Source organism: Orbicella faveolata, unplaced genomic scaffold (assembly GCF_042242905.1).
Source record: "Orbicella faveolata isolate gen_17 unplaced genomic scaffold, um_ofav_v1 contig_24, whole genome shotgun sequence".
Taxonomy (NCBI): Eukaryota; Metazoa; Cnidaria; class Anthozoa; order Scleractinia; family Merulinidae; genus Orbicella; species Orbicella faveolata.
This window is the reverse complement of record NW_028301552.1, coordinates 15,164,785-15,180,521: the sequence shown is the minus strand read 5'-3', so window position 1 is coordinate 15,180,521 and position 15,737 is coordinate 15,164,785. Positions and strand designations below refer to the sequence as shown.

Genomic DNA, 15,737 nt, shown 5'->3' with positions numbered 1-15,737 from the left:
CCATGATCTCCCACAAACTTTCTCTGTGGATCGAATCAAAGGCTTTCTCAAAATCCATCAAGTTCAAACAGAGCGCAGCTTGCCACTCTTTTGTCTGCTCGATCATATTTCGCAGAATGAAAACCTGGTCTGTTGTTCCCCTGCCTTCTCCTATAGTCCTGCCCAATACTGTTTCTGCTGCTTCTATGTATGCCTTCTTCATCACCGAAAGTCTCTCTACTTCTTCTTTAACTTCTGGTTCTTCATTCTCTAGGGCCTGATACCCATTACGTAAGTTTTCTTAAATGTCTTTAGCACCTGCTCATTTTCCAACTTAGTCGTGTTATACTTCACTCTACATTCAACCTTTTCTTTCGGTGCCTTCCTCGACCTTAGTTTGATCGTCGTACTCACAAGATAATGATCACTTTAAATATCTGCAGACCCGTAGACTCTTGTGTTATTCACTGAATTCCTAAATCGCTTGTTCATGATGACATGGTCGATCTGATTCCTGGTCTGTCCATCAGGCGACACCCATGTTGCTCTGTGGATGGTTTTGTGCGGGAACAGGGTTCCTGTAATAAATAGCTCTTTCATATCATATATTTCACAAAGTCTTTCTCCATTCTCGTCCCTCTGCCCAGTCGGTGTTTTCCCATCACTCTTTCATGGTTATGGTTTTCGTGTCCAACCTAAGCATTTATGTCTCCAGTAACTATAATCATATCATGATTATCTGCAGCATGTATAACATCTTGCAATCTTGTGTATAACTCATCCTTTGCTTGTTCCTCTGTATTGTCTGTGGGTGTGTATACATGAATGACTGTAAGCTTTATATATCTGGAATAGTATCTGGCTTGAGTTATTCTTTCGCTGATAGGGGTGTTCTCCATCAGAGCTCAAACAGTACTTTTTGACATCAATATACTTACTCCCTGTCTGTGGTTGTCAACATCTCTTCCAGAGTAAACTGTGGTTTCTCCTTCTGCAAGTTGCACTTTTCCTTGTCCCGTCCAGTAAGTTTCGCTGATGCCCACGATGTCAATACATTTCCTCTTCATCTCTCTTGCTGCCTGTGCGATGTTGCCACTTCTGTAAAGCATTCGAACATTCCAGTTGCCAACTTTCAGTTTGTAATTAGGGTGTAGCGGCCTAGGTGGCCCGGGGACGTCCTGCTGTGTTTGGTCCCCGTGGGTCATTGGTTTCCTCTTACGAGATACGGCCACAGCGTCTCTTTGATGTTGCAGTAAATTCTCTCTGCTTCTGGTTTCTCTAATCTATTTATAATTTTTTTTTATGGGGGAGGGTTATCAACCCTCAGCCCAACCCCCAGCCTGGAGGACCAGGGGATCACTCTTTGTCTGGCTCCTATCCTTCGACCCGTTCGGCATGGTTGACCCTACCAGGAATACAAGACCCCCGCCCACATAGCTCTATCAGTCATTGCAAGACACAAGCCACCCCACTACGAACAAGGTTGTGATCCTAATCGAGGTAGAGGTCAACACGCAGTCACTATAATATTTTCAACTGCTACAAAATTAAGATGAAACTAGCAAACAGTGGCGCTGGCCTTCAATACATATGCGTTACCAGCAAACTCAGTTGAACCTCCACCAGCAGCCACCCCTCTTCAACGACTATCTCTAACGAAAAAAGCTCTTCAGTTTGTTTTCGGTTTCCTAACAAAGTAAGCAAAATGGAAATTGTAAAGTTGAAATTTAATTTATTGTTATTCGTCCAAAATTATAGTCCGAGACAATAGCAGCTCATTTGACGCCAGCTACCTTCATTTTCAAATGAAGCGCGTAACAAGGCTGTTGCTCCGTTATTGATTCCTTTTTGACAGTTAGAAGTCAACACTGGTCTTTGTTATAAGTTTATCAACAATAACAAGACCTACAATTTATACCAAATGAAAAAAGGTAAGTTTTAGTCGATCCTGAATTGTAAATTATATTTCCTATTTTTAGTAACACTTATTGTCATGTTTGTTTGGCTTTTCTACATTGTTAGATTTTTTTATATTGGGTATTTTTTTATTTGGTGGTAGTCGTACGTCACCGAGGGAGCCGAGGGAAACAAGCCTGCTACTGAATGGGAAGTTGAGTCCACTACACGTTTGTTTCAAAAACAGTATCCCGCTCAAGCCAGTTAACGTATGTATTTTCGTCTTATTTTTCTGCTCCCGCGGTTTGAAGGATATAACCTTGTTATTCTTATATTGAATTATTGAGGGTAAGGGTAACAGGAGTCAAGGAAATGATCAGATTATCCTCACCAAATAATAGATGGTGTTCCATGCTGCCTAAGAAATAATACTCGTTTGACGTCTATAAAAACTGTTAGTGGATGCAAAAGGGGAACAAGAGTTCGTCTAGCAGTTTTTCTAGACCTTAAAAGTGCATTATTTTATTAGAAAACATAGGGACACCATCTCCTGTTTGGTTTAGCATACAGGACGAGGTAGAGAGAATATTTATAACTAACAAGACGCAGTGTTTTTGCTGGAAAAACACGCTGAAAAACAACAATCCACATCCAGCAGCTATATTTTAATTCCTTATATGATACTTCTCATACTACTCGTCTGAAAAAGAAACGGAGGTCAGTTAAGACAATTCATCTGTTGGTGGTATAGAAAATACTTACTAACTTCCTGTCGTTTGTTTGCAGTCGGCATTAATATTGAAACTTCCATTTGCATGCCGAAAATAATACGGCGTGATAAAATAGACATAACAAGAAAACCACTCAATTCGATTTGATGATCGAAATTCACGCTTTTAATTTACAATTTGTACCACCTGATATCCGATATTATGCTGTGCATAAAATTGAGTATTCTACCTAGATTTAGAATAACTGTCCGAAGAACGAATTTCCAATATTCTTCTTTGTTTTCCAATCTTGTCTTCTGTTGTCCATCTTCTGTTTGGTTTAGAGTAAAGCATGAAAAAAGAGAAAATATTTATATCTAAATAGGGACGGTGTTTTTGGTATCCAGCAGCTATCTTCTAATTCCAGTAAGGAATATACTTATGTTACAAAAAAGTAGAGGCCAGTAAAGACAATTATTCCTTTCATATTAAAGAAAGACTCTTGAAGGGTTGGTATAGAAAATAGTTACTATCTTTCAATCCTGTCGTTTTCATGTCGTTTGTTTGCAATCGACACAGGGAGCCCTACATCCGTTTAGAATAATCGCGCGTGTTTTGTGTTTTGTGGCGGCCATTTTGAATTTAATACGTGCGATATGCTAGTGCGAGGCCTGGAACCTAAATTACGGAAATCGCTGGGAGCCTACTCGAAGCTCTAAGATTATTCTCGATGAGCGATCGGCTCCCTCCGAGAATTGGCGAATTTTCCTGCCCATCCCAGACTTCAGTAACTTCGGTTCCAGACCTCGCAATAGCAGACCGCGTATTAAACAATTCAAAATGGCCGCCACAAAACACAAAACACGCACGAAAAAGGAAGGTTAATCTTTTATTCATATTCTAAACGGATGTGAGAGATCCCTGAGCAACTGGCATTAATATTGAAATTCCATTTACATGCTGTAAATAAAACGGGGCGATAAAATAGATAAAACAGAAAAAAAAATACACTCACTTCGATTTGGTAATCGAAATTCAACACTTCCAATTGCAATTTCTACCACCTGCTATAGAATATTGTCCAGTGCCTACAATTGAGTATTCTATCGAGATTTAGAAATACCAAAGGAACGGATTTCTAATCTCGTTCCTCTAGTTTTCGTCCCTACTGCGCAAGCTTGACGAAACGAGTGAGCCTGGAGTCGCAATCTCGTCCCCTGACCCATGATTTACGAGTTGCGTTACACGTTCGAGTTTGCTTTGTCTTAAAACCAGCAACTTCATCTTGGCCAGGGTGACTGACTGCTCTGGAAATTGATCAGCAAAAACTACGGTACAACTTTATGCATATCCCCTGATTTTGTTTCTGCCGGGACGATAGAAACGATAGAGATGTTTGCAAATGTGATGTTTGTCTGTATAATTCCGTCAGTAGGGTAAATTTTTGCGGAGAAATTTTTGTGGGAACTTTTTTTCACGGGAACTTGTTTTTGCGGATTGTGGAAAAAAAGCGGAAAAATCACAAAAATTAGAACCTCCAAAGATGTCGTACCACACGGTAGTCCCAAAACGCTATTGAAATTTTGTGAATTTGTGTGACCAGGTTGGGAGAAAAAAGAAAGTAGGAAGATAAGTTACAACTTAAAAGATTACGACCTTCTCAATTGTACAGCAAAAGACTACACACGCAATGCGAGAAACTGGGCACACATGTCTTTCAGTCTATAAACACTTTGCCATTTGGTTCAATTGCAAAAGTAAAAGATACTATAGAGAGTATAAAGAAATGTAATCAATAATGTTTTTACTCAGCAAACCCAGGATGAGAAAGCACTCGAGACATATGAGAACTTTACAAAACTAGCTAGCAACACGCAAAATGTTTTTTTTTTTTTTCGATATTGGAGCACTCGAGTTTAAGGTGATTCCCCTGAAATAAAACCGCCCATAAATTTTTGTTCAAACTTTACCCACTGAATATTTATCATATGAGAACTTTAATTATGAAATAAAAAAGGGGGGTGCCCATGCTCGTTAAGGAGCAGTGAGGCATTAAAAATGTCCCATTTTAGCATTGTTTAATGCTTATTACAAGAACACATTCCAAGTTATTGTAAACTCTTTATGAGCCCAGACTCATGAAAACACGCCTCAGACTACAGTCAACACTTGTGTCGGACACAAATAAACTTTTTAAGTTTGATTTTGACAGACAGCTGAATCCTTGTTAAAATGATTGCTTGCCACGGCTATCAACCTGCAAAATAGAAAAGACTACAGTGCAGCTGCTATTTTCCTTATTTATTCAATTTTCAACAATAGAAATCAGATCAGTCTTTTCTCACGCAAAGCTAATGATTAGTTGATTAAAATGACTGGAAAAAAAATTTGGGGTGCCCGAGCTCGTTAGTGAGCTATAACCATTTTTCAACTGACAGAACTCAATATCAAGGCAAATCCGCCGTGTTTTCAATGTGGGGGTGCGCGAACGCGCGCTAATGACGCCATAAATTATGCGCAATAAGGATGCGCAATGCAAATGTGAGGAATCACCTTCAGGTGGGCTCCCTATAGTTTTACGATCGCGCGACCGCTGAGGAAGTGATCTGCGCGCGCTTAAAGGAAAACGTCAGTGTTTTTCGATATTTTATTACGTCAACATGAGCACAAAAAGCAAAACTGACAGGGAATTTTCTCGCGTTTCCTTCGGTAAAATTCCGTAAAATTTGGCAGATTGGTAGCAAATATTTTTCTTTAGTCGGAGCTCGTTTTCCAGGGAAATCTATAAGACCAGACTTTTTGCAGCGGTAAAGGACATAAATTTGAAAATATCTAAAAAACTGCCTTTACAGACCATACTTTTTTCGTGTTTAAAATTCGTATCCCGCTGGAAGCGATGTGATGTAAAAATTTTGGAAGGTTTCACCGAAGGAAATTCATGAAAATAACAAATAAAGCCATAAAAACAGTAGAAAAACACTTTTGTTTGGGCATTTATAATTTAAGACTAAATCCCAAATTTTAACAGAGATGATAGCAAAACTCTGTTTAATAATTGCTTATTACATGTAATAAGTTTGAAAGGACTAGGTGTGAAAGAGAATGCAAAAACAGCATTCAAAACATAACACTTGCGCGCGCAAAGCCATAAATGATTAACCTATTCAGATTATTATCTAAACGTGCCAAACATAAACAGGTATTTGAACCAATTCCTATCATAAAAACTTTTGCCGTCAGATTTGAAGCTTCTGTTTTACTGGCACGTGACCTTAGAACGCACATTTCCAACCAAGCAATAAAGCGAAAAAAATATGCTCATAAGACAATTCCTGCAGTAAAGTATAATTTGGTGACACTTCCAACAAATGATTGTATCACTGAAATGTTATCGAACCTGTCGTTGTCTAATATTTCGTTTGTTTATTTTTTTCGCGCTTTGCTTTGAAAGGAGTGTAAGCCAGTTGGCGAGCCCCTCGAGGTCTCCTATTGCATCTAATCCAATTTCACCCATGTCTGGAGGTGTGTTAAGGTGGCTCCATAGTAAAAGGTTCTGTTCATGCACTAAATATTTTGTCAGCTATCCTATATAGTCAAAAATGAGACTTAGACGTTCAACAGGCGAACTAATGTACTAAAACGTCCGGTGTTATTGCTTGGTAATGCAGCATCAAGAAAGTCTTGCTTAACTACACAAAAGAAAAAGTGCCGCAGATGTTTTCCCTTGCTTTATATACTTCCGGTGTTCAAAATAGTTCAATACTATAAAATAATCCAGGTTACTTGCGATAAGACTAAGCAAAAAGAAAATACATCATTGATCTGTTTTCCTTTTTTCAACTATCTTTATGTTTAGCTTTACGTCGTACAGGATAACAAATGAATTAGTTGGAAAACAACTAATTCGACAAGCAGCAAACTGCTTGTCTGATTGTCTCCTTTACTGCTTGTTTTACTCCACCAACCTTCCAGTAGTAAAGAAACGGGTTTAACGACGAGTTAAGGTAAACCAAAGTCCTTGCAAGTTCCCAAGCGAGAAAATTGGATAGCGATAGCTTACCATTATCAATCGTAGCTCTTACTATACCATATGGTAGATAACAAGCAAATAATGCTAACTGCACCCATAGTGCACTGGACACTGCCTTCTTGTATCGCGCTATATTCAGTGAAATTGCTTGGCTCGGTTGTTGTCGGTCTTGCACTCGAGTTTGGTGTTGACGGAGTACAAGGAAAATCTTTGTGTAGGAGACGAACGAGGCTGCTACACAAAGCAATATACCTATAACGACAAACCAAAAGTTTATAACAGGACTTATGATGTCCGATGTAGCAGCAGCAAGGGAGACAACCCAAAAGATAACAACAACGACGGATGTTCGCTTCGAAGTTACCACTTGTCTGTAACTCAGGCCCAGCAACAGGGCGAGAAGTCTGTCCACGCTTACTGCAGTAACTGTCAACAAAGACACTGCGGATAAACTATAGCCTGCTATATTAGATGAGACTAATACATAGCGGCAAAGTGGATTCCATTCTTCGTAAACCAAGGAAATCAAATAGGTGACATAGAGAGGTTCTGTAATAAGACCAACACAGAGATCAGTTGTTGCCAGACAGCGAAGCAAGAGTTTGGAGGGCGGATGAAGCGAGGAGTCCTTTTGAAGGGCGACTAGGATCAGAGTATTCCCAACGAATGCAGTAATGGATAGAAAAATGTTGAATGCTGTAAAATATATGAATGAGCCATCAGCAAAGTTAGTCGAACATCCCAGTGGTTCGACAGGTTGAGAGTGTTTCTCACTTCCAGTAAAGTTTGCTTTCGCCATTATTCTACGATATGGTTACCTGCAGTTTTAATGACAGATGTTTCCCCCAAGGTCGACACTCAGGTTACATGCCCTAAATGCATATGGCGCCTTCGTGAATGTGAATAATATTATATACATTACTGTTTATTCACAATTCAAATTCAAATTTACATTCATATGGAACGATAGGTAAAAAGGAGACAAAAGAGGTTACTCCCTTCGAGTCTGACTCCCAAAATAATTAAAAACGCAAATTTACATCTGAATAAAACTCACAATAAAAAGTTCAAAAATGTTCTAAAACATTAGTAAAATGGCATCTGAGCCTGTTCTTGAACATGTTTAGACTTTCTGCCTCCGCAACATCTTTAGGTAAATTATTCCAGTCATTAACTATATTTACAAAGAAAGAATACTTAAAACTATTTAGCTTTGCGGGCAATGGTTTAAGTTTATGGCGATGATTGGCTCTTGAAGGTCGAAAATTACATGCTAACGTAAAATATTCAAATGGGTCTAGTCCGTTAAGACTCCTTCAGAGCTGGCTTTTTTTGTTTTGACGTGTGTCAAACGATCTACTGAAAACATATGCCGCAGGCCAATCGTCTATTTACTTGGAAAACTTAACTCAAATCCGTCTCAGAAAAGTATATTACCCAAGAGACCTGAAGTTTAATTCACACAATAAGCAATAAAGTAATGTGAAAGAATTTTTAACTCAGGAGTATAGGAATTATGTCCAGTGTTGTCGCTCAGGTTTGAACAGACTTGACAGCCTGAGGGAAAGTTACTAACCGCTAGAGATACCGAAATAAATACCAAAAGGAGCACTTTTTTCCGAGGGCTAAAATGTCGAATAAAGTAAACCAACGTAACGTTCGGCTTCAACAAGCTTGTCTTAGCATTTTCGCGGGTTCATGTTTCGGGGACGTCACAATATTTTAACGAGCAGATAGCTTTAATGAGAAAAAAACGTATAATACTGAATAAGTTAAACCCAAAATGGCAGGTGTCGCAAAGTCATTAATTGATTGTAAAAACAAGAAATGTCTAAGTTCGCCTGGAATCACCGATGCAGTTTTTAGTTAATTGGCTTCAGCTTTTCAGACTCACAATCACGTGTATAATTCTTAAGACGCTATTCTGAAAAACGATCTGACAATGATAAGAACAAAACAAAACCCAAAAACACAACAACAGAGCGGTATATACACGTTATTTGTGGACTGGAAGGTCCGTAACGGCGACGAACTGTACTGAAAAGCTGGGGTATGGTATTTCTCTATACAGAACCAAGTTGGCCGACAGGTGACATTTTTTATAAATTGAATGTTTTTGATCGAGACACGTGGAACTTTTGCCGCGGGAAGTCTTTGGTTTTATATTAACACGTTCGATGTTGAGTCAAGAACTAAAACCATGGCAACAGTGAAGTAAAATCTGCTCGCTGTACATGAACTTTCCAAAACAAACCGTACTCGAGGTAAGGTTCATCACTGAAATTACACAGATGAGAGTAGTCTGTTACTGGCTCTCGGTAGTTGGGGACGAGCGAAAAAATAGGCAGGCGAGAGAGAGAGAAAAAAAACGGGGAGACTGAGGCCAGAAGTTTCGCGCTTCCTCGCCTCAGTCTTCCCTCGCTTTTTCTCTCGTTAGAAAATGAAAGAAATAGTAATTTACTTATCTTGTTAAAGCCAAAGTTGCAAATAGTCTTAATCAATTGCTCTCCACAACCTTCAAGTCATTTGGAGTCGAACACACGTTCACCTTCACCTGTCCTCCTCGTACTTCGTGGTACATAGGTCCTTTACAAAGGTTCTCCACTTTTCTCGGTCTGCTGCGATCGTTCTCGTTTCCTCCCACGAGCTCTTTCATCTCCCTTGTTCAGTTTCCACGTCTCGCTTTCGTATAGCAATACCGGCAGCACCAGTGTCTTATACAGTCTCAACTTTCTTACCCTTGAGATGCTATTGGAACTCCATGTGTTCTTCAGTCTGACAAACGCACGTGTTCCTTTGGATAGTAGGTTTCTTGCATTGATCCTCATCACTTTTGTCTTAACTGTATTGACGTCGAGCCCCACTCGACTGCTTTCCTCTTCTAGCTTCGTTGTTTTTTTCTTGAATCTACTTTTTGGTAGAGGAAATTAGAGCTATATCATCTACGAAATCTAAGTCATCAAGTTTGGATGTAAACCTCCATCTAATGCCATTCGCGCCATATCCAGCTGTTCTTCTCGTCACCCAATCCATTATGATCAAGAACAAGAATCCAGACATATTTCACCCTTGCTTTACTCAGTTGTGGGTCGAATGTCGAACCCTTCACATATCTCCCCCCTTATCCACCACCGCGCACCTGAAGCCATCGTAAAACACTTTGACCATTTTCACTATTTTCTCCGGAATGTAATACCTCCCCATGATCTCCCACAAACTTTCCCTGTGGATCGAATCAAAGGCTTTCTCAAAATCCATCAAGTTCAAACAGAGCGCAGCTTGCCACTCTTTTGTCTGCTCGATCATATTTCGCAGAATGAAAACCTGGTCTGTTGTTCCCCTGCCTTCTCCTATAGTCCTGCCCAATACTGTTTCTGCTGCTTCTATGTATGCCTTCTTCATCACCGAAAGTCTCTCTACTTCTTCTTTAACTTCTGGTTCTTCATTCTCTAGGGCCTGATACCCATTACGTAAGTTTTCTTAAATGTCTTTAGCACCTGCTCATTTTCCAACTTAGTCGTGTTATACTTCACTCTACATTCAACCTTTTCTTTCGGTGCCTTCCTCGACCTTAGTTTGATCGTCGTACTCACAAGATAATGATCACTTTAAATATCTGCAGACCCGTAGACTCTTGTGTTATTCACTGAATTCCTAAATCGCTTGTTCATGATGACATGGTCGATCTGATTCCTGGTCTGTCCATCAGGCGACACCCATGTTGCTCTGTGGATGGTTTTGTGCGGGAACAGGGTTCCTGTAATAACTAGCTCTTTCATATCATATATTTCACAAAGTCTTTCTCCATTCTCGTCCCTCTGCCCAGTCGGTGTTTTCCCACCACTCTTTCATGGTTATGGTTTTCGTGTCCAACCTAAGCATTCATGTCTCCAGTAACTATAATCATATCATGATTATCTGCAGCATGTATAACATCTTGCAATCTTGTGTATAACTCATCCTTTGCTTGTTCCTCTGTATTGTCTGTGGGTGTGTATACATGAATGACTGTAAGCTTTATATATCTGGAATAGTATCTGGCTTGAGTTATTCTTTCGCTGATAGGGGTGTTCTCCATCAGAGCTCAAACAGTACTTTTTGACATCAATATACTTACTCCCTGTCTGTGGTTGTCAACATCTCTTCCAGAGTAAACTGTGGTTTCTCCTTCTGCAAGTTGCACTTTTCCTTGTCCCGTCCAGTAAGTTTCGCTGATGCCCACGATGTCAATACATTTCCTCTTCATCTCTCTTGCTGCCTGTGCGATGTTGCCACTTCTGTAAAGCATTCGAACATTCCAGTTGCCAACTTTCAGTTTGTAATTAGGGTGTAGCGGCCTAGGTGGCCCGGGGACGTCCTGCTGTGTTTGGTCCCCGTGGGTCATTGGTTTCCTCTTACGAGATACGGCCACAGCGTCTCTTTGATGTTGCAGTAAATTCTCTCTGCTTCTGGTTTCTCTAATCTATTTATAATTTTTTTTTATGGGGGAGGGTTATCAACCCTCAGCCCAACCCCCAGCCTGGAGGACCAGGGGATCACTCTTTGTCTGGCTCCTATCCTTCGACCCGTTCGGCATGGTTGACCCTACCAGGAATACAAGACCCCCGCCCACATAGCTCTATCAGTCATTGCAAGACACAAGCCACCCCACTACGAACAAGGTTGTGATCCTAATCGAGGTAGAGGTCAACACGCAGTCACTATAATATTTTCAACTGCTACAAAATTAAGATGAAACTAGCAAACAGTGGCGCTGGCCTTCAATACATATGCGTTACCAGCAAACTCAGTTGAACCTCCACCAGCAGCCACCCCTCTTCAACGACTATCTCTAACGAAAAAAGCTCTTCAGTTTGTTTTCGGTTTCCTAACAAAGTAAGCAAAATGGAAATTGTAAAGTTGAAATTTAATTTATTGTTATTCGTCCAAAATTATAGTCCGAGACAATAGCAGCTCATTTGACGCCAGCTACCTTCATTTTCAAATGAAGCGCGTAACAAGGCTGTTGCTCCGTTATTGATTCCTTTTTGACAGTTAGAAGTCAACACTGGTCTTTGTTATAAGTTTATCAACAATAACAAGACCTACAATTTATACCAAATGAAAAAAGGTAAGTTTTAGTCGATCCTGAATTGTAAATTATATTTCCTATTTTTAGTAACACTTATTGTCATGTTTGTTTGGCTTTTCTACATTGTTAGATTTTTTATATATTGGGTATTTTTTTATTTGGTGGTAGTCGTACGTCACCGAGGGAGCCGAGGGAAACAAGCCTGCTACTGAATGGGAAGTTGAGTCCACTACACGTTTGTTTCAAAAACAGTATCCCGCTCAAGCCAGTTAACGTATGTATTTTCGTCTTATTTTTCTGCTCCCGCGGTTTGAAGGATATAACCTTGTTATTCTTATATTGAATTATTGAGAGTAAGGGTAACAGGAGTCAAGGAAATGATCAGATTATCCTCACCAAATAATAGATGGTGTTCCATGTTGCCTAAGAAATAATACTCGTTTGACGTCTATAAAAACTGTTAGTGGATGCAAAAGGGGAACAAGAGTTCGTCTAGCAGTTTTTCTAGACCTTAAAAGTGCATTATTTTATTAGAAAACATAGGGACACCATCTCCTGTTTGGTTTAGCATACAGGACGAGGTAGAGAGAATATTTATAACTAACAAGACGCAGTGTTTTTGCTGGAAAAACACGCTGAAAAACAACAATCCACATCCAGCAGCTATATTTTAATTCCTTATATGATACTTCTCATACTACTCGTCTGAAAAAGAAACGGAGGTCAGTTAAGACAATTCATCTGTTGGTGGTATAGAAAATACTTACTAACTTCCTGTCGTTTGTTTGCAGTCGGCATTAATATTGAAACTTCCATTTGCATGCCGAAAATAATACGGCGTGATAAAATAGACATAACAAGAAAACCACTCAATTCGATTTGATGATCGAAATTCCCACTTTTAATTTACAATTTGTACCACCTGATATCCAATATTATGCTGTGCATAAAATTGAGTATTCTACCTAGATTTAGAATAACTGTCCAAAGAACGAATTTCCAATATTCTTCTTTGTTTTCCAATCTTGTCTTCTGTTGTCCATCTTCTGTTTGGTTTAGAGTAAAGCATGAAAAAGAGAAAATATTTATATCTAAATAGGGACGGTGTTTTTGGTATCCAGCAGCTATCTTCTAATTCCAGTAAGGAATATACTTATGTTACAAAAAAGTAGAGGCCAGTAAAGACAATTATTCCTTTCATATTAAAGAAAGACTCTTGAAGGGTTGGTATAGAAAATAGTTACTATCTTTCAATCCTGTCGTTTTCATGTCGTTTGTTTGCAATCGACACAGGGAGCCCCACATCCGTTTAGAATAATCGCCCGTGTTTTGTGTTTTGTGGCGGCCATTTTGAATTTAATACGTGCGATATGCTAGTGCGAGGCCTGGAACCTAAATTACGGAAATCGCTGGGAGCCTACTCGAAGCTCTAAGATTATTCTCGGTGAGCGATCGGCTCCCTCCGAGAATTGGCGAATTTTCCCGCCCGTCCCAGACTTCAGTAACTTCGGTTCCAGACCTCGCAATAGCAGACCGCGTATTAAACAATTCAAAATGGCCGCCACAAAACACAAAACACGCGCGAAAAAGGAAGGTTAATCTTTTATTCATATTCTAAACGGATATGAGGGATCCCTGAGCAACTGGCATTAATACTGAAATTCCATTTACATGCTGTAAATAAGACGGAGCGATAAACCTTCTCAGTTGTACAGCAAAAGACTACACACGCAATGCGAGAAACTGGACACACATGTCTTTCAGTCTATAAACACTTTGCCATTTGGTTCAATTGCAAAAGTAAAGCATACTATAGAGAGTATAAAGAAATGTAATCAATAATGTTTTTACTCAGTAAACCCAGGATGAGAAAGCACTCGAGACATATGAGAACTTTACAAAACTAGCTAGCAACACGCAAAATTTTTTTTTTTTTTTTCGATATTGGAGCACTCGAGTTTAAGGTGATTCCCCTGAAATAAAACCGCCCATAGATTTTTGTTCAAACTTTACCCACGGAATATTTATCATATGAGAACTTTAATCATAAAATAAAAAAGGGGGTGCCCATGCTCGTTAAGGAGCAGTGAGGCATTTAAAATGTCCCATTTTAGCATTGTTTAATGCTTATTACAAGAACACATTCCAAGTTATTGTAAACTCTTTGTGAGCCCAGACTCATTTTTTTTAATTTAATTTATTTGTTATCTGCATGTGCTTACAGGTACATTGTTACAAGTGCTAATTATTTTGTATAGGTAATATAAGTGTAATTACAAGTGCAGTATTGACGTTGTTACAAGTGCTAATTATAATATATAAGTGATGTAGGTGAGTTTACAAGTACAGTATTTACATTGTTACAAGAGCGGTATTTACATTATTACAAGTGCTAATTATAATATATAAGTAATATAATATAATATAATATGATATAATATAATATAATATAAGTGTGTTTACAAGTACAGTATTTACATCGTTACTAGTGCCAATTATAATATTTAAGTGAAATAGGTGTGTATACAAGTGCATGTCACTTATGATGCTTTGGAGGAGGGGTGTTTTTTCCTATTTAATTATTAAGAGAGATGTTCTATTCTGTATTTTGTTAACACTTTATCAATGAAAGTGGAGAGGTGAATAGCTTTGTTTTGCATCTTACAAGTGTAAATGTAGAATCTCATAAACAAGATCGTATAATTAAATTTCTTTAATAATGTTTTATCGTGTGGGCCGGGCGTGATGCCAAATAGTTTTTCTTCTATTGTTGGACTAAAATTCGAATTATTGACAGCATTAAACCAGTCGATGACATTTTTAACAAAACTCCTAACAAATTCGCAATCATTAAATTGTGTGATCAATTGAATCATGTTCAGCGCAATAGAGGCATTCATCATCCGTTTTGATTCCGTATCTAAAAAGTTCCTTTTTTGTTACAACAATTCTATGAATAAATTCTTTTAATTTTGTTTCCTTACAAATGTTTTTCAGCGAGGAAAATATTTTTTTCCATGTCTCCCCATCCAACTGCATGGTTTGGTTCCATTTCGTTGGGCCAGTTTGACACCTCGTGTGAATTTTTTTGTTAATTAAACAATAGAAGTCCCTAGTTTTGGCTTTGACTAAGTTAATTTCTGTCAAGTCATCTAGTTGGAAAAGGCGGTTGTTCTCGATGTATGGTTCGCTTTCTGGTGGTAATGTGTTTTTCGCTTTTGTGGCTAGATGCTTCGGTATCGCACTTACAACTTGATAAAATTGGAGAAAGTTTGTTTTGCAAGTGAATTTGTTTTTAAATTCTTGATAAGACATAAACTGGCCTTTGCCGTTCAACAGGTCTTGTATAAAAAGAATGTTGTTGTTAAGCCATTCGCTGATGAAAATGGGCTTCCCTCCAACGAGGATTTCTTTGTTATTGAATACGATCATATCTTGTCCTCTGTCATAGTTATACAAGGTTTTCAATTCATTAAAAAAACTTTAAAATGTCTTTATAAAATGATGGCAAACTGTCGATATATTTTGTGTCGTAGTTACATCTTAAAAGAAAGCTCAGACCGCCGTATTTTCCTAGATAATGCTTTGGAACAGTTTTCCAGTTTTTTCTTCCCGGTGCGAAAAGTCTCGGAATTCAAGCTAACCTCAGTGCCTTTATCATAGTTTCTACATCGATCATACGTATACCCCCTTTATCTCGATCTTGATAGAGCCCTTCCCTTTTTATTTTGTCTTTTTTGTTTTTCCATAGAAATCTAAACAGTTTTGTTTTGATTATTGGTATTGTTTCTTGAGGTACATTGAGATTTGATGCTGAGTAAACGAGTTGTGATAGTGCCAGAGATTTTATGATTAGTACTCTCCCAAATAGTGTAAGGTCACGTGCCCTCCATAGGTCCAGATTTGTTTGCAATTTTTGTAACTTGTGGTTGAAATTATGTTGGTTATTTCCCTTTTCGTCGTACGAGACATGGATTCCTAAGATTATAACCGGGTTATGCAGCCATTTCAGTTGTAATGGATTGCCCTTATTATTTTTCAATTTTCCCAA

The 15,737-nt window shown here is 38.6% G+C and overlaps 1 protein-coding gene across 1 annotated transcript; it reads right to left on the bottom strand.

Moving 5' to 3' along the window:
* Nucleotides 1-4,486: 4,486 nt before the first annotated feature.
* Nucleotides 4,487-7,477, bottom strand: LOC149110575 (adenosine receptor A2a-like). The gene has a single exon (XM_089292714.1). The coding sequence runs from the start codon at nucleotides 7,412-7,414 to the stop codon at nucleotides 6,485-6,487; it is 930 nt and encodes a 309-aa protein (XP_089148840.1). The 5' UTR covers nucleotides 7,415-7,477; the 3' UTR covers nucleotides 4,487-6,484.
* Between the last annotated feature and the right edge of the window lie 8,260 nt (nucleotides 7,478-15,737).